Raw genomic sequence first — 22,306 nt, 5'->3', positions numbered from 1 at the left:
TTCTGTTTTCTTTTTTTCATTTGTGAATGTTCACGGGACAACTGATTGAGGCATGTGTTCTTGACCAAAAAGTAAGAGGTTTAAATTTTCTCACTGATCACATCGCATGGTGTCTTAACTCAAATAAAAATAAACCTTATTTTTATTTAGCTTAGAATTAAAATTTAGCTTAGAATTAAAATTTCTTTAAAGAAAGTAATATAATGTCGGTAACCACTTGTTATTTGACTTGTTCTTATTTTCTTACCTTTTTACCATTGTTTTTATCTTGAAACATTTAAATTTCTATTTCATCGTGAGAATCGAACTTGTTTTCTTTTTAATTCTCGTCCATGAATTTAACTTTTGAATAAAATATTTAAATTTTTAAAGCCCAATTTTCTAAAACTATATATTTTTTTTTAATTTTTGAAAAACTTACCAGTAAAATCGAAATAAATGGTCGTCAAACAGTTGAATTTTTGTTTTCATTTTTATTTTTGAAATTGTATATTACAAAATAGTAATAATTATAATAAATGTTTGAAAAAGATGAGAAGAAATCAAACCTACTTTTATAAAAGTGGGAAACGAAAACCAAATTATTACCGAACAAAACGTAGATGGTTCTCAAGTCTATGATAGAGTCAACAATTTGTAGAGGGGGGAAAAAGCAAAGCATAGTATTGGGTTAGGTGAAGATAAGAACAAGAAACAAGAAGGGTTGAGGAATATGGAAGAGAAGACCTAAATGAAAAGGAGAAGTAGAATAGGTGGTTTAGGGTTAGTACATAGTCCTCTATTCCCCATTCACATCCTTCAAATTTTACCCTCCCAAAACCACTTTTTACCTTTTCATTTACCTTTTTTTTACCCCTCATTTACCCTTCTCTCTCTTCGGTTGGGTTAGATTTTGTTTTGATTTGGGCTGGGTTGAATTTTTGAAAAACCCAACATCTAAGTCGGTCTGTTGGTTGACATTTTTTTAGCTTGGTCAACTCGACTAATCTACGAGTCCAAACCCTACCTTACTTCTTTGATTATTATGAAGATTGTCTGCGGTAATGATACATTGTGACTTATGAATATTTGAATTTTATAAGATTTTAGTTATTAATGTAATATGGATTATGAATAAGTAGAATTTTTTAAATAATAATAAAAAAAACAAGAAAACAACCCGACGACTAGAATTTAGTTTGTTTTTTTGAATGTGAAGTTATGATCGGATCTTTTTAACAACCGTCCCAAATTCTAAAAACTAGATTTTATAAGATTATGACTTAAATCCATTCCAGTTGGTTCAGCTAATCGATTTTGACGAAAAACCAAGTTTTATCCTTCATTGTGAAAACGGTGGAGGAAGACACAATGGCAAAGGAAGGAAAAATCGAGTCATTGACATGCAAAATGTAGCGTTTAGGCGAGTCGTTGGTGAATGCAGGTGAGAGCGAGAGATGATGCCGACGATAATGGAAATCGACTAATTGAACAACTTTACCTTTTAATTTCCATCACATATATGATAGAATATTCTTTGGTTACGTGACATATTATGTCAATAATATGTGAAAATAGTGTTTTTATGAGACGAATATGGTTGTCGACCATCACATAAATTAGTTGAAGAACATCACGAACAAATGTATTTATAGATACGCTTCCGACAAAATTAGATTTAGATAATTGTATATATTTAAATTATATAGTTAAGCATTTGAATTAAAATGTAACGCTTCAAACCCTATTTGAATTTAGCACCCGTGTATCCCAATACTCTCCTGCATCCTCTGTGACATGGTCACAATTATATGTAATATTATTTAATTTCTACGAAATTGAAAATTAATTAGCTATCTAATTAAAAATTAATGGATATTTCCCATAAAAAAAAAAACAACCCTTTGAAAATTTATCAAAAAAATATTTGGTTAAATTGAGATTAAAAAAAAAACCGTAAACGATTCTCGGTAGAAAATTCACCTATCGTAAATTTTAAAAGGAAAAAAAAAATCATTCTCGGAGTCCTTGCAAAATTTAACAAATTTTTTTTATAAAAATGAGAATTAAAATAGGAGACGGAGACGAGGACGAGAAAGTCATCTCTCTATCTATTCGATAGACATCCCGATATTTATCTTAAATACGTAAATAATAGAGGTACAAATTTATAAACACAAAATAATAACCACTATTTGATTAAAAAAAAAAAAGTGACATTAATTACGCTCTTAAAAGAAAATTCAATAATATTAACTTTAGGTAAATATTCCTAAAATATATTTATTTTTTTAAAATGATAAATTAAACTAATTATAATATTTTAAAAAAATAAAAAAAAATAAAAAATAACCCACTAGAAGGTTTTAATTATTTAAAACAAGCATGGTTATGAAATAATTATTAGGTAATAAAAATGTGCCCATTCCCCAACAAGTAACCCAAAAAAGAAGGGAAAGAAAATAATAAAAGGGAAAAAGAGGGGTAAAAATAAGAAAAAGGAGAAAATGAAAGGACTAACTTGAAAAATGTGTAAGAACCTTTTGGGGGGTGGCTTGTAGGTCATAGGGGCCTATGGTTGGAGGGGTTAGGGTTCCATTAAAGAGGGTAGGTGGTCCATCCCTCTATGGCTCATAGGTGTCTCTTTAGGTAACATTTGGATGAATCTAGGGTTTCCCCATATTTCACTTTGGAATAATTTTTTTTTATTATTATTATTTTAATTTTTTTAATTACACGTCATATTTCTTAATATTTTAATTAGACCGTTAAATTAGTGATCATAGCTCAACCGTAATTAATATATATTCGATAAAATAATAATAATAATAAATAAAATAAAATAAGATGATTACATTTGATGTAAGTGGTAGGCAAAATGAATCATCTTCTATTATTATATTATTTTTATTTTACCATAAAAAAGTGAATAAAAAAAAGGCCTATTGATTTGATTGGACATTCCTCCAAATAATAATACTTAATAATTAAACTTCGTTTAATTAAATTAGTAGTAAATAGTGAAAAATAAAAGGAAAATCCAATAACTTAAAAAAAGCTTTTTAATAAATTTTGAACTCGAACTGATGCCACGTTTAAACGAGAGTGACCTTAAAGATATAGGGTTAAAGAAGGCTTAAAAGTTGAGGTGTTCATATGACTCGAGAACCCAATCAACGCAAACTCACTAATCAATAAGAGTTGTATGAATTGAACTGATACCCGTTTGAATGAGAGTGACCCTAAAGATGTAGGGTTAAAGAAGGTTTAAAAGTAGGTGTTCATATAACTCGAGAACCCAATCAACCCAAACTCACTAATCCAAACCATAAAAGTTTGGGTTGGGTTGGGTTAGATTTTTTTAATTTTTTTTTTTTTTTCGAGTTGGGTTGAATTTTTTAAAAATCGAAGATTTGGGTTTATTCGTAGACTGACGTTTTTTGCGTTAGGTCAAGCTCACCAATATGAAAATAGGGACAACCCAATTCAATCCTACTGTATTTTTAATATTATTACGAAGATGAAGAATATTTGACTTTTGTAATTAATTAGTTATTAATGTAACGTTGTATGATAAATAAGTTCGATATTTTAAATAATTAAAAAATAGCGGGACCGTAGAGGGTTAAGTTGGATTGTGTTCTAAATTCTAATATATAATTTTAAATATTTTGTTAAAAAAAAAAAAAGTGAATTGTCTCTCCTTTTCAAATCTAAAAACAACTTTGTCACTGCAGAGTTTGGAGAATTATTCATTCCACTTCATCTTCTTCCTTTTTTTCTCTCCTCTGTTAATGTGAATTCAGAGAAATTCCCCGCCATGAACACACCAACATCATTGCATTTGCTTTCCTCTTAACAAATTTATTCATCGTTTAAGTACTGTTCTTCCCAAATCTGAAACACCCTCTTCAGTTTGTTCCAATCAATCATCTTCTTCACTCTGTTTTTCAATGTTGGGTCTCAGAGATGTTCTGTTTTTAGCTCCGACGTCTACTTCCGATCATCATTCTTCTCTTCCTCTCCACTCCCCCGCCGCTCTTGGTGTCAGCGTTGGCATATTTCCACTTTTAGCGGCAACCCCATCTCTCCCGCCTCCTCCTCAGCCGCCGCCTAATCAGACGGCTGAGGAAGTTAGTGATCGTACTCGGAGTTTGGAGAATCTGAAGAAAACCCATGATTTTGGGTTTGGGAAAGGGGATTCGTTTATTGCCGGCGACAAAGGCGACGCCGGCGAGAGCTCCATGGCGGTTTGTAGGGACTGTGGAAACAGAGCTAAAAAAGAGTGTGAGTATCGGAGGTGCAGGACTTGTTGTAAAGGACGTGGGAATCATTGCTCTACTCATGTGAAGAGTACTTGGGTTCCGGCGTCTCGCCGCCGTGAACGTCAGATGTTGGTGGTGATGGACGGCGTTGCCACTGCTAGTGGCGACGGTGGTTCTTCTGGTTCTTCGTCTGCTGGTGCTAAAAGACCCAGAGTTTTGATTCCTTCGCAGAGTACTCCCGCCGCCGCCTCTCACGCTTCTGCCTCCATTGCCACCACCTCCAGGAGCTTTGAAACAACCTCCAACCATCAAGGTGGTTCTCTCTGTTTCTCTCTGTTTTCCTCTGTTTCTCTCTGATTCTCTCTGTTTCTCTCTGTTTCTCTGTGTGTAATGATTTGTTTATCTGTTCTTGAGAAAACCCAACAATCTTTTCATATTTCACTCTGTTTTCCTCATGATCTTGAATTCAGTAGATTCAAATTGTTCATCTTTAAATCTGCTCTGTTTCTGGAACTCTGATGGCTTTTGACAACAGATGCAAGCTTCAAGAAGTCGCTACCGGGGCAAGTTCGTGCCCCGGCGGTGTTCCGGTACCATAGAGTGACAGCCATTAGCAGTGGTGAAGGAGAGTTAGCATACCAAGCAACAGTCAACATTGGTGGCCATGTCTTCAAAGGCTTTCTGTATGATCAAGGAGTTGTTGATCACAAAAATGGATACCCATCTCTTTCACATCTCCATTTGGAAAGTGGTAGCCATCACAGGGAATAGACACATTCCTCTTCTTTCTTCCTAAACTCTTCGTCCTAACGATTACCCGAAACCTCGGTCTCACCTCGGCTCTCGGCTCTCGGCTCTCGGCTCGGAACCTTGAAAGATATCATATCTCTACTAGGATGAAGCAAGCAAGCTTGCTTGCCCCCATCTCTTGTTTGATTGTCTATCTAAGAAACGCTCGTAACCGTCGAGTATCTACTTGTGAATGCTAAATTTTAGCTACAACTTCAAATATTGTCACCGATATGGATCTTTTCTAATTATGATTAAGACCGTGTTCATCGTGAATATGTAGGAAGCTATATGCATGAAGTCGAAGCCAACCCGAGAAGGCAAACAAAATCCATAGCTCACTATCACACCCTAGTCTTTTCATGTATTATTGGCCCCTCATTGTACAAAGAGTAGGAAACGACCCGACTACATATCATAGCAAATAGCAAAGAAATGTGACTAAACGGTACGCAAAAAAGATGTTCGAGAACCCAATGGCAAATGGGTTTAAGCTATAAAGACGATATTCAGTATCTTATATCCAAAACGTCCTAAGATTAAGTTAGTCTACTACCTGTTTCTATAAGAACGAAGCATTCTTTATAAGGGTGTGGAAACTCTCTCTAGCAGACACGTTTTAAAAACTTTAAGGGCAAACCCAGAAGAGAAAACTCAAAGAGGACAATATCGGGTAGCGGTGGGCTTAAGAGCGTAGGTTATACGAAAGCAACGAGAAAGAACAACAATGGAAATCGGAGTTATTTGGGGCTTCAACCATTGGGTTTGGGTTAAGAGATACATTTACAAATTAGTAAGAGTTGGGTGCACAACTCTCATCTATAACTTTTCTAAATCATATCACAATTTTCTAACTTAGAAGGAAGAATACAATGCATAATTGCCAAAGCTCTACATGGTTACTTTACTTTATACACCAAATGGTTACCTGTTTCTTTGATTTACGTCTTCTTCTCGTGGCCGAACGCTACGACTATCAAAAACCGATATCATTTCTCACAACGGACCGACTGTACAACGATGGCCACTGGTGCAAGTTTTGATGAATTGGGTTGGTCAGTATTAACTTCTTCAAGTGTCTTCTACAAAAATTCTGAAGATGAAATCTCGAAACCGTTTTGAATATTGCTTTGGATCGACAGCAGATATCGATGATGGATCGTATTGAAACGATTTATAAGCATGTTCGAGTTTCTTACTGATGTCATAGTGTTGTAGTATGTCGATTATACCGACGAAAATGATCACGTCGTATAACTCCCCAGTTGGTTCTCCTACTAGCTGAGCTTCGGGTTCTCCTTGTCTCACCGTCCGTTCTGCCCGTGCTGGCAAATTGATGCCTAATCTAATGGAAGCCCACCTGAAAAAGTAAATGATTGAAGTAATTTGGTACTGATGTTGAACAAGAAAGCATCTATTTCAGAAAGCTAATAAACTTGAGCATGGAAGAAATTAGGCACATTAGCTAGCATGGTGCATCAGCAAAATATTTGAAAACAAGCCGGGATGGTCGAGTTTCTCGCTATACTACAACGGTATCGTGAGAAGGTTCTTGCAGGATTTCTATGAGATCCCACATTGGTTGAGGAGGAGAACGAAACACCGTTTATAAGGGTGTGGAAACCTCTCCCTAGAAGACACGTTTTAAAAACCTTGAAGGGAAGCCCAAAAAGGAAAACTCAAAGAGGACAATATCTGCTAGTGATGGGCTTGGGTTGTTACAAATGGTTTCAGAGTCAGACACCGAGCGATGTGCCAGCGAGGAAGCTAAACCCCGAAGGGGGTGGACATGAGACGATGTGTCAGTAAGGACGGTAGGCCTCGAAGGGGGGTAGATTTAGTTGGGGGGGGGGGGCCCCANGGGGGGGGGGTCCCACATTGATTGGAGAAAGGAACAAGTGCCAATGAGGTCGCTGGCCTCGAAGGGAGGTGGATTGTGAGATCCCACATCGGTTGGGGAGGAGAACGAAACACCCTTTATAAGGGTGTGGAAACCTCTCCCTAGCAAACGCGTTTTCAAAACCTTGAGAGGAAGCCCAAAAGTGAAAACCCAAAGAGGACAATATCTGCTAGCGGTGGGCTTGGGTCGTTACAAATGATATTAGAGACAGACACCGAGCAAGGTGCCAGCGAGGAGACTGAGCCCCAAAGGAGGGTGGATTTGGTGAGGGTCCCACATCGGTTGGAGAAAGGAACGAGTGCCAGCGAGGACGCTGGGCCTCGGAGAGGGGTGGATTGTGAGATCCCACATCAGTTGAGGAGGAGAACGAAACACCCTTTATAAGGGTCTGGAAAACTCTCCCTAGAAGATGTGTTTTAAAAACCTTGAGAGAAAGCTCAAAAGGAAAAACCCAAAGAGAACAATATCTACTAGTGGTAGGCTTGAGCTATTACAACATCAATAACTCGAGTTCATTCTACCTGCCCGAGTCTTGTTCCGTGAATTGACCGTCTGCTTCATAGTCGGGATCTCTACTTTCTGAAAGATACATTTTCGAATATCAGATTACTTGCTGAAACTACGATTCGGAACGGAAACTTAACCGATGAGCAAATACCTGAATCTTGGCTATCGAGCCTGTTCGGTTCCTGATCCGAAGTTTCTTGGAAGTGAAGACCAACTAATAGACTATAGTCCATGATCCTCTCCTGTTCAAGAAAGTCACAGTCCTTGTCTACTTGCCTGGACACAAATTCTTTGTCATGAACAGCAATGATTTGCAAACAAAACTGATAAGGAAAAATGTTCAAAAGTTCATACCTACAAAACTCTTGAAACCAAATCTTCTGCAACCGGAATATATAATTAAGATCGAGATCTTTAAGCGTGGTCGTCCCGTCGATTTCGGCCTCCGGTTTATCAGTTATCCGACCATGTGAAGAACCTTTCAAGTCGAAACGTCGGTGGATAGTGTACTCGGAACAAAACAGGTTTCCCATTATCACGAATCGAACCTATAAATCAAGAACATCTATGAATTTAAGGATCTATATCAACCATTGTAATGCTTTACTATCCTTTAATACCTTCTTTTGTGAAGTACCCGTCAATCTAACACAATGAAGACCGTAAAATTTGGTGACGAGAGTATTTTCGAACGATCGAACGTGTTTATAGTAGGCAGGAAGCATCCTCAAGAGAACCTGCACGTTATCGTGGCGTGTTAAGATTGGAATATATTCAACTCGTAGAAACATATACGACAGCTGAGAGACATGACAGGACTAACTTTCACTTCAGCCTTCTTCATCGTTTTAATCATGTATTTATCGTCGTAGGTTAAATAAAAGAAACTCCCGCTTTTTCCGGGGGACGAGAGTTCCCGAAGGGCGTCGTTTCCACATATAGATAGCATATAATCAGCTGGGTCGACCTTGAACAGTTTCCTAAGAGTCCTGAAATTACAAATTCGATAAGATGACTGAAAACTTCGAACCGAACAAGAAATATGCCGATCGTTACGTTTAGCACTGACCTGAAGACAACAGGACAGTAATCCTTCCATTTGAAATCAGAAGATTGATGAGGTGGTGTATACTTGGAACCTTCCGGTGGAAATTTCGTCCAGACTTTCTCCTTCGGATCGAAAACCGACGACTTTAGATCAAGCGTTGTCGCTGGAGCTGGCCTCCCAACAGAATGCCTGCGCTATGGAACAAAAAGATCACTAAGTTGGCTAACAGATACTCATTCATTTCATACAACATTCGAACACGAAGTAGCATCGTGATAGACGTAGCTGAATCATTTATATATACCTAATCCCGAGTTGCAGATTCAACATGAGTTCATAATTCTTATGTCCTTTTGATATCGTAACACCCTGTCTATTAGCAGGCTGAAATCTCAAATTCGATTGTCGTTTCCCCTTCTGTTCGAAATCATGTTGTTGATGATGATTATGACGACTCCCAATTCCTTTCCCATTTCTCGAACTCCCTTCATTCGTCGATCCATCATTCATCGAATCAAAACTAGAAATCGAAACTTTCCCATCAACAGATAATCTTTTCAATCTCCTATTCCCATCAATCCCTTTCCTAGATACCATTAACTTCTGCGGCGACGAACCGATATCAATCCCCGACCATGTTATCATCTTCTGAGACGGATAAATCAATATCCTCTCCCCATTACAAACCACACAATCATTCAAATACTCAACCAACATCCCCTGAGGATCAGATGCCATTTCTTCATCCTTCGATGAACCACACGGATAAAATGTTCCACTCCGTTCATCACATTCTTTACTCCAAACACCAACATAACAACTCCCATCACTCCATCTAAACGTTCCATTCCCTTTAGGTAACCCATCTTCCCAACACCCATCATATCGATTCCCATCATTCAAAACCATTGTTCCATTACCATGAACCTTCCCATTTCTCCATTGACCAATATAATGATGTTCATTCTTCCATTGATATCTCCCCTCCCCATCTTGATACCCTCTACGCCATTCCCCTTCATAATAATCCCCATTAGCATAGTTTTGTGTTCCTTGTCCATGTCTTAAGTTCATAACCCAACACCCTCTATAAGTATCACCAGAAGAGCCAGTATAAGTACCTTTACCATCCATGTAGCCGCTTTTGAAATCGCCTTCATAAGTAGCACCAGAAGGCCAGCTGAATTTGCCTTTGCCTAATGTCTTGCCCTTATACCATTCGCCAACGTACATACACCCATCGGTGCAAAGATACTTGCCATGACCGTGTGGCATATTATCCATCCATTGCCCTGTGTAGAAATCGCCATTGGGTATCGCTCTCTCCGCGTGATGAAGCTCACCAGGGCCTGGTTCGTCGTCTGCTGGAGCGACGGACATTGCTGCAAATATGCTATTAGCCCTTTTCTTTGCGGAGTTGTGGGTTTTACGAACGGTTGCTTTCCAAGCCTTGACGAGTCCAGCGTTTTTTTTGTACATTATCACTCTGAATCTCTCCTATCTCTGTGTTTTTTGAGGGATTTTGGTGTCATTTAGGTCATTTCTTCCCTCGATTCATCACTCTCTTTACCCATTTTCGCCGGAAATCGAAGAACCCAGATCGGGAAAAACGTCGGTTAATCGAATCTTTCAAAAGGGAAGGAAAATGGGAAAGAGAGAGCGATTGAAAGGGAATGAAACGGAGAGGGATTACATAAATACGGCGTTGTTTGTGTTCTTCGGAGAGTGATTCCTCTAGTTTTGAGGTTCTATCATGATTTTGTGAAATGGGTAAGTCTCGGATTTTGGAAAATGGAAAGAGAATCAATTTTTTTTTTTTTCCTAAAAAAAAAAATTAAAAAAGGGATAACCAAAGAATTAAGCTGTTTGATTGATGAGGAGGAAAGCAAAAGGTTCTTGATACCAATGACGGACCCTTTCTCTTTGTCTCGCTAATTTCTTTTTTTAATTTTTAATTTTTTTAATTTTTTTTTAATTTTTTTTTAATTTTAGTTTTTTCAATTTTAGAATTATTTGGACCAAGAAATTCAACCCCATTTCCTTTTCCCTCCCGCTTTTGGTTCCTAAAATAACTAAAAAACCAAACATTTGGAGGGACGAGAAACATGCTCATAATTTTGTGTTTTTTTTTTTTTCTTAATCAAGTGTCGGGAAGATTATTACCGTTCCAGTACGATCTTCTATGTCTCTACTGAACATAATTTGTAAATGTCTTGTCATCTTTGAACTTTCCCTTAAAATTTTTAAAATGATTTGTTAACGAGGTTTCCATACCCTTAAGAATGTTCCGTTCTCCTTCCTAATCGAGGTGGGATCTCATAATCTACCTCGTTTCGAAGTCACCGTCCTCACTGACACTCGTTCCCCTATTTAGTTAATGTGGGATCTTACATAATTGGTTGAAATTAACCTAAAACGAGTAATTTTGTGTCTTCCTATTTTTTTTTTATAAACATGGTTTATTAAAATTAATTGGAGTGTCGGGAAGATTATTACGGTCTAAGTACGGTCTTCTATGATTGTATTAGACATAATCTGTAACAGTCCAAGATATTGTCCTCTTTGAACTTTCAGTTCCCCTTAAAATTTTTAAAACACATTTGCTATGGAGGTTTCCATACCCTTATAAACAATGTTTCGTTCTCATCTTACGTGTTGAAATTAACCTAAAATTAGTAAATCTATACATATTTGTATTTTTCGAGAAAGTAAAATTTTAGGTTAAGTTTTGTCGGAATAAATGAGTAAAAAAATTAATTTAATTCAGACGATGGATCAATTAATTTATATTTAAAAGAATGTTTTATAATTAAGCAACGTTATTGACATGATTAAGGGCACAAAATTATTTAAAAATTACCCATGAGAAAATCGTGGGAGAAAATGAAAGAAAATATATATTAATTAAAATATTAAGAAATTAATTAAATATAAAATAAAATTAAGACGTGGTGGCTACTTTGTTAATGTTAATTAGGTCAAAGCCCAAAAGGCCCACTCCACTCCCTAAAAACAGGAGAGAAGTGGGGCCCACAAGGGAGTTAACGTTAGTGGCTTTAAAAGTTGACACTTGTCCTTTTATGCATCAAAACTTGAATCATCCATCATGAGTACATGATGATGATGGATCATGCATCCAACAATATTTTAATTTTTTTTCCCAAATTTTCTTTGACATAATTCTTGGGTATTATGGTAATTTAAACCTTCGATTTTGTTTATCTTCGAGTATTAAATGTTTTTTAATGATGTTCGGTTCTGGCTCAGAGGTGTTCATATAACTCGAGAATTCAACGAATTCACACTATTCAATCGGAACAGTAAATGTTGGGTTGGGTTAGACTTTTTCTTTTTTCAATTTGAGTTAGGCTGTGTCTTTGGAAAACCGAAAAAATCGAGTAGGTTCAGAGGTTGACCTAACCAACCTGAAAAATAGGGTTACAACCGAACCTTATTTTACTCTTAAGATTAATACGAAAATTAAAAATATTTGACGTCTGTAACTCATAAAAGCTATGTATACTGACTTGTAAAGGTTCAATATTTGAGTTTTATGATATTTTAGTTATTAATATTAAACAAATTTTTATTTTAAGAAAAATATAATTAATTTCAAGAAACTAAAAATAAAAAATAATAATAATAACTTTTTAAGAATATATTTATGGTTTAAATAAATATATATATATATATCAAATTTAATTTAATTTCTAGAAATTTTTAAAATTTAAAACAAAGGGATTAAAAAAAATAAAATCCCAAAATAATTATTAAAAAAAAAAAATACACCCAGACAACCCTAAAGTGATTCCACAATTCAAGATTATTTTTTTAATATATATATATATATATATATAAGCTTTTGACTAAGAAAGTTTAATTATTTGAAAAAACATTATAATATATTTATTTAATTAATATTACAAATTATTGCTATTTTTAAATTAAAAGAAAAAAAGAAAAAAAAGTAATGCCCCCTCCATTCACAAAGGTATTTGGACATACCATTATTCAACTTTGGCTATCAAACAAAACATTTTCATTTCCCACAACTTATCTTGTTGGCAATTTCTTTAATATAATCTCTCAATATTCAAACCTATATAATTATTTTATATACCAATTTGAGAACTATTAATATCGAAACCCGAGCGGTCTACAAACTCCACTGTTAGCAAATATTGTCCACTTTAGCCCGTTTTGTATCGTCATCAGCCTCATAAGTTTAAAACACGTCTATCGTCAGTATCTCACACAGTTCAGTGATTTGTTCTGGTACCACTTGTAACAACTCAAGTCCACCGCTAGCAAATCTAAAAGCAAAGTCATGAGAGCTTATGTTCAAAACGGGCTTGAATTGTTATACACTGCACTGACCATCCAATTACCAAATTTTGGCCAACCATATCCTCCTTTCAACCACAAACACTCACGTAATTGATTCAGTTAAGACCACATTAGCAATAATACATGAATAGTCTTTATAATTTGGCAAACACTATTAATCTATAAGACTCATATCAGTTTCTATGTCTCAAAGACGTGTGCACGTAATTCAATCATAATCAGCCAGAGCTAAAAGACCCAGAAGCCGAAAATGATTGAATAGCGTAATTGCACACCAACCATACCCAATTAAAACCGAATAGGATCGACCCACATGCACCCATTAAAGAAAAAGACATAAGTTTGAAGGGTCGAATATTAGGCAACGTGTAAGACGAAAGGCCATTTGATAGGGAAGAAAAGAAAAGAAAAGTAGAGATCTTTGTATTAATGGGGAAATTTTGTAGGGCATATGCCCTATGGGCAATGGGTTGGCCATTGGCAAATAGGGAGAGGTGGGGGAGACAAAGGTGTGTGTATTGTCAACATAAATAGAGGCAAAGTGGTGATGATATGGAAAAGACAAAGGGCAGCATTGGACCAACAATGAAGGTTTGATGTGTACAATGTTGTGTTGTCAGACTTAGAATACTCTTTTTGTCTTTTAACTTTTTCTTTCTTTATTTTTTCTATTGCACTCAATTCCATGTCTTTCTAACTTCTTCCCACTCCAAATCTTTCACTTTCCTATAATACCCTTGTTCTCGATCGATAGGGTTTCAGTTATACTCCCGAGCTTTGAAAAGTTCTCGTCTTTATCCTTAAATTTTAAAATTGATGCAACAACTTATGTGAAAATTCAAAAATATACGTCATATCGTTTATAATATAATTCACGTTTGTTAAATTTTGATTGTGTAAATGGTTTTGTCCACTTTGGTCTGATACCATTTGTACTCATGCCTACCGCTAACAGATATTGTTCGTTTAGGTCTGTTACATATCGTCGTTAGTCTTACAGTTTTAAAACGTGTCTGTTAGGGAGAAGTTTCTACACCCTTATCACGAATGCTTCATTCCCCTCTCCAACTAATGTGGAATCTCACAATTCATCCTCCTTAGAAGCCTAGTGTCCTCATTGGGCACACCACTCGGCGTTTGGCTCTATACCATTTGTAACAGCTCAAGTCCACCGCTAATATATATTGTCCGCCTTAGTCCGTTACATATCGTCGTTAGCCTCACGATTTTAAAACGCGTCTGTTAATGAGAGTTTTCCACACCCTTATCAGGATTGCTTCATTCTCCTCTCCAACTAATGTGGAATCTCACAATTCATCCTCCTTAGAAGCCCAGTGTTCTCACTAGGCACACTACTCGGCGTTTGACTCTATACCATTTGTAACAGCTCAAGCCCACCGCTAACAGATATTGTCCACTTTAGTCCGTTACATATCGTTGTTAGCCTCACGGTTTTAAAACGCGTCCGTTAAGGAGAGTTTTCCACACCCTTGTAAGGAATGATTCGTTATCCTCTCCAACATGTGGATCTCACAATCCACCCCTTTTGGGACCTAGTGTCCTCGTTGGCACACCAAACGACGTCTGGCTCTATACCATTTGTAACAGCTCAAGCCCACTGCTAACCGATATTGTCCGCTTTGGTCTGTTGCGTATTACCGTCAGCCTCACAGTTTTCAATCGCGTCTGTTAGGAAGAGGTTTTCACATCGTTTTAAGGAATGTTTCATTCCTATTTCCAACCGATGTGAGATCTCACGAAAATATACACCAAATTTTTAAGGATATTTGGTATAATTTAGCCTAATTATTATTTATATACCTCAATGTCCAATCCAACCCGAGTAACCGGGTGGGTATCGAGTTAAATTTTATGTCACCAAGGGGTTGGTGTAAAATTTATGTGTTACCCTACCACTACAAGGTAAAAAAGAATGATGGTAGTAAAAAGTTTTTGTAACCTAGCATTTACTTGTTGGGGGTCGTCTTTGTTTGATAGGTAAGTATCTTTCATAACAAAGTCTGTCAAACGTCATGTTACCGTATTACTGTCTATTGAATCGTAAAAAGAAAATTTCATTTTATTTAAAGAAGACGACAATAAGTCAAAGATATAAATAAAGGCACTGGGTATGGTTATTTGATGTCTGTTCAAACCCGAACAAGTTCATGTGATTAGATTTCGTAGGTTAAGTACATGTCGAGAAATTTTAATTCAAAGAGTGATTAGATCAAAATATAAATTTTATTTTATATTTTAACGTTTCTAAATATATTAAATATAGAGTTGACTTAAAAAATAACAATAATAATCCATTGACATTGTGAAGCCTAAAATAAATTAAAATTGCTCCAAAAGTAATTATGTTTATTTGTTTATAAATTTTTAAATAAACACTTTGACAAAAATATGGCCGGCGAGGTGAATGTGCGCGCACGCTTTCTCCCGCCGCCACTGTTTGAGAGGCGGTTGCCGCCGTCAACGGCGGTTTGTTTTTTTTTTTTGTGCACGTTAAAGTTTTCATTTATTTAAACAAAATAATATTATGATTTTTTTAATTGGAATTATTGAAAAATAATAATTAAAGGTTAAACTCAAAATAATAATAATAATAAATTAATAGATATAAAAATTTTAAAAACGTTATATAAAAAATCCTTATTTTATACTCAAAATTAAAATTTCATTAATCATTTAAATATAAAATTAAAATTTTAAACATCTCTTTAATATTATTCAAATTTTAAAAATTTATTAGACATAAATTTAAAAATTTTAAATAATAAATTAAAATACATAATAAGACAAAATAGAGTGACATAATTTGTGACCTCCGAATAAAAGATATATATATATATATATATATACACGAATGAAACGAAATTACGACAGTAATCTAGAAAATATGTAATTATAGTTAAGAAAAACTTACATGAATTATTAGTTATTATTTATACCAACTATATGAGCTAAACATAGTCTCTAAATTGTATTAGCTCAAGTCTACCACTAGTAAATATTGTCCGCTTCGGCCTATTACGTATTGTGGTCAGCTTCACAATTAAAAAAAAAAAAAGTCTATTGGGAGAGGTTTTCACACTCTTATAAGAAATGTTTCGATCATTTCTCTATGTGAGATCTCACAATTCACCCCCTTTGAAGGCCTAGTGTTCTCGCGTCACACTGCTTGGTGCCTAGCTCTAATACCCTTTGTAATCGTTCAAGCCCATCGCTAGTAGATATTGTTTATTTCGACCTGTTACGTATCTTCGTCAGCCTCACTAAAACTTACAATATTATATACTTAACGGATCAAATACTTTAACCCGAGTTGATTGAAACCTAAACCCTAAAATTTGAAAAAAAAGGGATTTGGGAAGGTTAAAAAGCGAAGGTACACAAAAATGGCAGAGTGGAGTGTGGGCTACCTATTGCTAACGCTAATGCTAACCCAATTGCTTGAGGAAGTAACCAAAACAGAAACTGCCTTTTCCAATCTTCTTTCCATTAGGGTTTAGGGTTTAGAAAACGAGGGTGGAAATCTCTTCTTAATAGATGTGAATTAAAACTGTGAGACTGACGAAAATATGTAACAGACTAAAACGGACAATATCTACAAGCGGTGGACTTGAATTATTATATCACTTATTTCAGAAGTTGTAATCGGATCGTTAACCTCTCGTAAATTTTTGAAAATTACCTTTAGAGTAAAAATATTTAGAAGTTTGGATGAAAATTGATGCAGGTGGGTTTTTTTACACTTCATTAAGGTAAATATCTAAATTATGGTCGTTTTCATCTAACATTCTAATGGGTTTTTCTAACATTTAGTCTCGAAATTTTTATGGGTTTTTCTTTATAAGGTTAAATTTCAAGTTTAGTCTCGAAACTTTCATGTTTGTGTTTATTTAATCCTACTTTTTTGTGAGTGTCTAATAAAATTTTAAATTTTTTTAAAAAAATTAAAAATTAATTAATATAAATTTAAATTTTATGTGAACAAAATTTTACCATTTGGGTAAAAAAAAACCATTTGAGAGGAAAGAGAGAATAGGTATAAATGGAAGGTAAAAAATTGGTGATGTCTTAGTAGCTTAACTGGTCAGAGATTTAGGCGGCCGCCCCCACTGTAAATTCTCTCTTTCAGGCTACTTTTACATTTTTACACTCTTTTTTTTACTCTCTGTTTTTTACCATTTCATTCCCTATGTCTCCATCACTCCACGTTTTTACCCATATTTCATTTTCCCTTTTTTAACTTTAATCCATTTTAAATTTTGTGTACTAAAATTTAAATAATATAATGAAAATTTGTTTTTTTTATCATATTTATAAATTTGCTAAAAAGAGGGGCAAATATAAAATGTTGACTTAATTCGGGCCCATTGGAACATTGGGCTTTATTCTCAATTCTAATCCGGCCCAATTTTCTTCTAATGGGCCTATAAATCCAATTGCAGGCCCTTTAATTATTGGAACATTAATAATTATTTATTTACCCAAAAAAAAAAAAAAAAAATCAACAGTTGTGTTATTTTTATTTTTTATAATTAGAAAAAAATTAAAAAATTTCCCGTCAACTTCACGGTTTAAAACGAGCTACTAGAGAAAGGTTTCCACGCCCTTATCAGAAATATTTTGATTTTAAAACATGCTAATAGAGGGAGGTTTTCACACTATTATAAGAAATGTTTCTTTTTTCTTTTAGATCTCTGGTTAATTTCTAAGAGAGCCCAACCCCACAACTATCATATATTGTTCGCTTTGACTTGTTATATATCACCATCCGTCTCACGATTTTAAAACGTGTTAGTAGGGAGAGATTTTCACACCTTTATAAGAAATGTTTCGTTACTCTCTTTAACTAACGTGGGATCTCACAGTCTAGAATAAAAAAAATCGAAATAAATTGTCGATAATACATGAAAAAGCTACTATCGAGTAAAAACTTTTCTTTCCTTTCCTATTTTGCCCTCAACTTTTTAAACAAATATCGATTTTGTTGTCAAAGCCATGTTAAAGTTATATGAAAGATAAATACCAACGAAAAATAGGACGATCGATGTTATTCAAATGGGGTTCGAGATAACAAAAACAAACATGAAAGCAAAGATACGAAAGATCAAAGTAGTGGTCGGGTATTGTTTTAATTTGATCGGAGGCGTAGAGAAAGGTTCTTCAAGGAGAGAAGAACTTGCTTCAACCTATCCTTGGTTTCTTGATGAATCAAGTCGCCATTATTGTCATCAAACTTGGGAGGTGGCTGAAAGGCATTCACATGAAGCTCTGGCTTGTTGACAAAGTGAAGGTCCAAGAAGACTCCCACTTGCCGGAGATGGAACTGTGCCAGTGCGCCGCCGAACCCTCCGCCGGCACTCACGATGGCCGCCGCCTTTCCGGCGAATGCGTTTGGTGGCCTTGATGCCCAATCAATTGCGTTCTTCAATGGAGCTGCAGCAATGATTAGATTGGCTACGATTATTTTTAAATTTAATCACTTTTTTTTTTAATAAATAATTTAATAATTTGGATTAAAAAATAATTTAAAAAACTTTAACATGCGCATTATTTATATTTTTATCGGAATTAAAGGTATCTTTATATTTAAAAAATAATTTATATCAAATTATTGCGGTTGAATTCAATTATTCTTTTAAAATATTTTCAAATATCGAGAATAAATATGTCGTTAATATTAAATATTTATTAATGTTTTAAAAAATATGGCGTTTTCAAATGAGGCATGATAGAGTAAGATCGGGATGAGATTATAATCCTTATCTCAACCCTGCTTTAGTTAATCGAAAAAAATCTCTCCCCATCCTTATATTCACGAGTCAAGGCGGGGATTGGGAGGCCTTCTTTGTATCCATCCCCACCACCTATCGAAAATCTCAGGTCCACACTGTTGGATGATGAAAGTCTCATGTCGGCTAATTTAAGAAATGATCATGGGTTTATAAACAAAGAATACTCTCTCCATTGGTACGAGGGCCTTTTGGGGGAAGCCCAAAACAAAGCAAGAGCTTATGCTCAAAGGGGAGAATATCATACAATTGTGGAGAGCCGTGTTTGTCTAACATGGTATCAGAGCCATGCCCTAAACTTAGTTGTGCCAATAGATTGGTAAATTCTCAAACATCGAACAAAGGACTCCAAAAGAAAAAGGAGTCAAATCTCCTCGAAGGCAGTAAAAAATGACTAAGACTCCAAAGGAGTCGAGTCTCGATTAAGGGGAGACACACTTTGTTCGATGGGAGGTGTTAGATGATGAAAGTCTCACATCGACTGACTAATTTAGGGAATGATCATGGGTTTATAATCAAAGAATGCTCTTTCTCTCTATTGGTATGATGCATTTTGGGGAACCCAAAGCAAAGCTACGAGAGCTTATGCTCAAAATGGACAATATCATACGATTGTGAAGAGTCGTGTTCATCTAACACACACTGATCAGGGCTCGGGCTCAGTGGGTTAAATAGATATCTAATCCTAATTTTGTTACAAATAAAATAATTTTTTAATTATAAAAAATATACATTAAAAAATAAAAATAAAAATTCATCGTGCCATTAACAGATTTCTTGAAGGAGAAGAAATGAGACCAGCAATGGAGTAATTATATTCCGGAGAAGCAAAGAGAATGCAATCAGCCTCACGAATCTGCCGCCGGAAATCTTCAACGACGGCCGGAAAACCATCCGGCGGCGTTTCGAGATCCGTATTGAGCATCGGCAGAGGCTCCACTTCCAGATACTCAATTTCAACGCCTTCAAGCGATTCCTCGCAAATCGCGATCGCTAATCAACAGAAATCGCAACAAAAATGAAAATCCCTCACCAAATTTCAACAATCAACGATATAAAGAAACAAGAAATCAACGCATAAGAAATCGACACAAGAGTACCGGCGCGAACTAGGCCGCGATTGTAGGAGGCCTTGCGAATAGAGCCGCACAGAGCCGCCACTTTAACCACCGGTTTCGTAGCCGTCGCCGCCATAGATCTCGAAGACGCTCCCCGAATTCGCCAATGAACGATGGAAGTTTAAATAGAGATTTGTGAGCGATACAAACGTATATTAAATTGATGTTTTTCTTAAAATTAATTTGTTTATTTTATTATATTAATTAATTGTTATTATTTTGTTTCTGTTTTTAAATTAAAAAAAAAAAATCAATCTTTATATGATTATTTATTTAATATTTTATTAATAAAATAAAATAGAATCAAAATTTTATTTTATAATTTTGGCTATTAAATTAATAATAACCAGAATTAAGATCGGAGAATAGTATGAAATTTAAAAACTGGACAGAAAGAAGCACCTAATTCTACCCGAGACTAATTTTAGAGTCATTGGAGTTGAATTTTTGGACATCGTGGGTGTTTATAGCAAAATCGAATATCTGGGTCTTTAACTATAGTTGGAAAACGAGCGAAGAACGGGGACCTAAGCACCGTTAATTCAAAACACGTTATCATTAAACGAAACGTCTCTCCCCACATATTTGGCAATTAACATTTTTCAAATTAAAAAATAATATTTGAAAGGAGAAATAAAAGAAATCAAGAGAGAAAAAGGGGTTGAGCCGCCCTATTATTTAATTGGATAAATAATAAATAGCCTATGTAAGAGATGAGGTGGACAGATCATGTTCTAGGATTTATGGTCCCACCAACAATATTAGTTTAGTAAATATACATTAACAAAATATAATAATTAAGGAAACTATGAAAAGCCCTTTTTATTTTCATTATTAATCTCGACCATCAATTGGTCGTAGGAGTTTTCGTATGATCTGAGTACTCGATCAATTCGAACTATCCAGCCTATTTTTTCTTGGGTTAGGTTGAATTTTTTGAAAATTAAAAATTTTGGTCAGTTCGCGGGTTGACATTTTTTTATCGGGCCAACCTAATCAACCCAAAAATAGAATTACAGCCTAACTCTGTCTTACTCTACTTTTAAGATTATTACGAAGACTAAGAATATTTGACGTTTGTAACTGATGTTAACGATGTATTGTGACTTGTGAATGTTTGATATCTGAGTTGTATAAGATTTTGATTATTAGTATATAATACAGTAACGTGTACTATGGATAAATAAGATTTTTTAAAATAATAATAATATAAAAAAAGAATAATCTGATAACCCAACCTAAAAGTAAAAGATTGGGTTGGGTTGAGTTGGGTTGTAAACACAATTTAGATTGCTCCGTTCACCAAATTAAAATTTTTTTGTTGGTTCAAAAGATTTCTAGAATCCAATCCAACTTGGACTCGCGCGTACAACTCCAGTAAATTTGAATATCAAATTTCTCCTATAATTAAGAATATTTCTTCTGTAGTCTGAGGATTGTCATAGACGTCCCATTCTGATGTCCCATATTGATTGGAGAGGAGAACAAAACATTTTTTATAAGTATGTGGATACGTATTTATGAAAATATTTATAACCCGTTTTTATGAAAATATTCACGAACTACTGTGATATCCATATCCATGTAGGCTTTTGTTTTGAACGAGAAGAATTCAAATAGTTGGTGACCTCTAACCGTCTCGACACACAATATTATGTTAAAATGAATTGAACTAGTTAAGCTTATCTGTTAATGTGCTTCCTTTTAGTGCCTTCTCTATTTTCTTCTCGGACGAGTATCTTCCACGATGAGCCGATTCGATGGTATGGGATGTTGCAAGGTAATTGAGGGACGAGGAGGAGAAGGTCAACCGATCAAGAAACTAAAAAAGAAAAACCACCAATCTTAACTTGAGATCTCGAGAAGTGGCATCGAGGATAATTATAAATTTCATCCATGTGCTCGTTGCAAAGCTTTCACATAAGCAAAATCAAATAAAAATTCTTTTAGAGGGTCGAGAATCAACGGTAAAGTAAAACAGTCGACGATGGGTTGATCGGGACAATGAGTTGATCGAGGAGATTCAAATGAGTGATAAATAAATCGTGTAGAAATTCAGCCAATCGCGTGTATTCTTATGTCTTGTTTCGGTTGGATGGGGACGAGTAAATTTAAATTTTCAAAAAATAAAACCCAATAATTTTCATATAAAAAAATATTATTATGAATTAAACTTAAAATAAAAAGGTGAAAAAAATAGAGGGTAAAATTGAAATATCATAAAGTTTTGAGGCTAAATATAAAAGTAAATGAAAAAAGGGGCCCATTAATTTAACAGCTTGCAAAAGCCCCATGCTTAAGAACAGCCCATGAATATTGATAAGTTATTGGGCCCTTATAAAAGCCCAAATTTAAATTTATGAAAATTTTACGCTATTTTTGTTTTTTATTTTTTTGAGAAAAATAGAAAAATATATTTATTTTCCAAACAATAGTGTTGTTTTCTTTATTTTTAAATTAAAAATAATAATAATAAAAACAAGTTTCTTATACGGGATAAGCAACCCATTATCCTTATCCCATATCGGTTGAGGGGGAGAACGAAA

At 35.0% G+C, this 22,306-nt stretch overlaps 3 protein-coding genes across 3 annotated transcripts; 1 reads left to right on the top strand and 2 right to left on the bottom strand.

Annotated features, from left to right (window-relative positions):
- Positions 1–3,680: 3,680 nt before the first annotated feature.
- LOC111449793 (protein SHI RELATED SEQUENCE 6-like) lies at positions 3,681–5,380 on the top strand. Its single transcript, XM_023089840.1, has 2 exons — positions 3,681–4,557; positions 4,780–5,380. The coding sequence occupies exons 1-2, from the start codon at positions 3,933–3,935 to the stop codon at positions 5,013–5,015; spliced, it is 861 nt and encodes a 286-aa protein (XP_022945608.1). The 5' UTR covers positions 3,681–3,932; the 3' UTR covers positions 5,016–5,380.
- A 373-nt stretch (positions 5,381–5,753) lies between these two features.
- Positions 5,754–10,343, bottom strand: LOC111449789 (phosphatidylinositol 4-phosphate 5-kinase 6-like). The gene is made up of 8 exons (XM_023089831.1): positions 8,793–10,343; positions 8,510–8,677; positions 8,264–8,429; positions 8,061–8,177; positions 7,795–7,988; positions 7,592–7,716; positions 7,455–7,512; positions 5,754–6,393 (listed from the first exon to the last, which is right to left on the bottom strand). Exons 1-8 carry the CDS (start codon positions 9,965–9,967, stop codon positions 6,105–6,107), a joined length of 2,292 nt encoding a protein of 763 aa, XP_022945599.1. The 5' UTR covers positions 9,968–10,343; the 3' UTR covers positions 5,754–6,104.
- Positions 10,344–17,873: 7,530 nt separating this feature from the next.
- LOC111449628 (NAD(P)H:quinone oxidoreductase-like) lies at positions 17,874–19,859 on the bottom strand. The gene is made up of 3 exons (XM_023089605.1): positions 19,743–19,859; positions 19,441–19,635; positions 17,874–18,286 (listed from the first exon to the last, which is right to left on the bottom strand). Exons 1-3 carry the CDS (start codon positions 19,834–19,836, stop codon positions 17,982–17,984), a joined length of 594 nt encoding a protein of 197 aa, XP_022945373.1. The 5' UTR covers positions 19,837–19,859; the 3' UTR covers positions 17,874–17,981.
- Between the last annotated feature and the right edge of the window lie 2,447 nt (positions 19,860–22,306).

Source organism: Cucurbita moschata, unplaced genomic scaffold, assembly GCF_002738365.1.
Source record: "Cucurbita moschata cultivar Rifu unplaced genomic scaffold, Cmos_1.0 Cmo_Scf00011, whole genome shotgun sequence".
NCBI classification, from domain to species: domain Eukaryota; kingdom Viridiplantae; phylum Streptophyta; class Magnoliopsida; order Cucurbitales; family Cucurbitaceae; genus Cucurbita; species Cucurbita moschata.
This window is presented reverse-complemented; position numbering and strand designations above follow the sequence as displayed.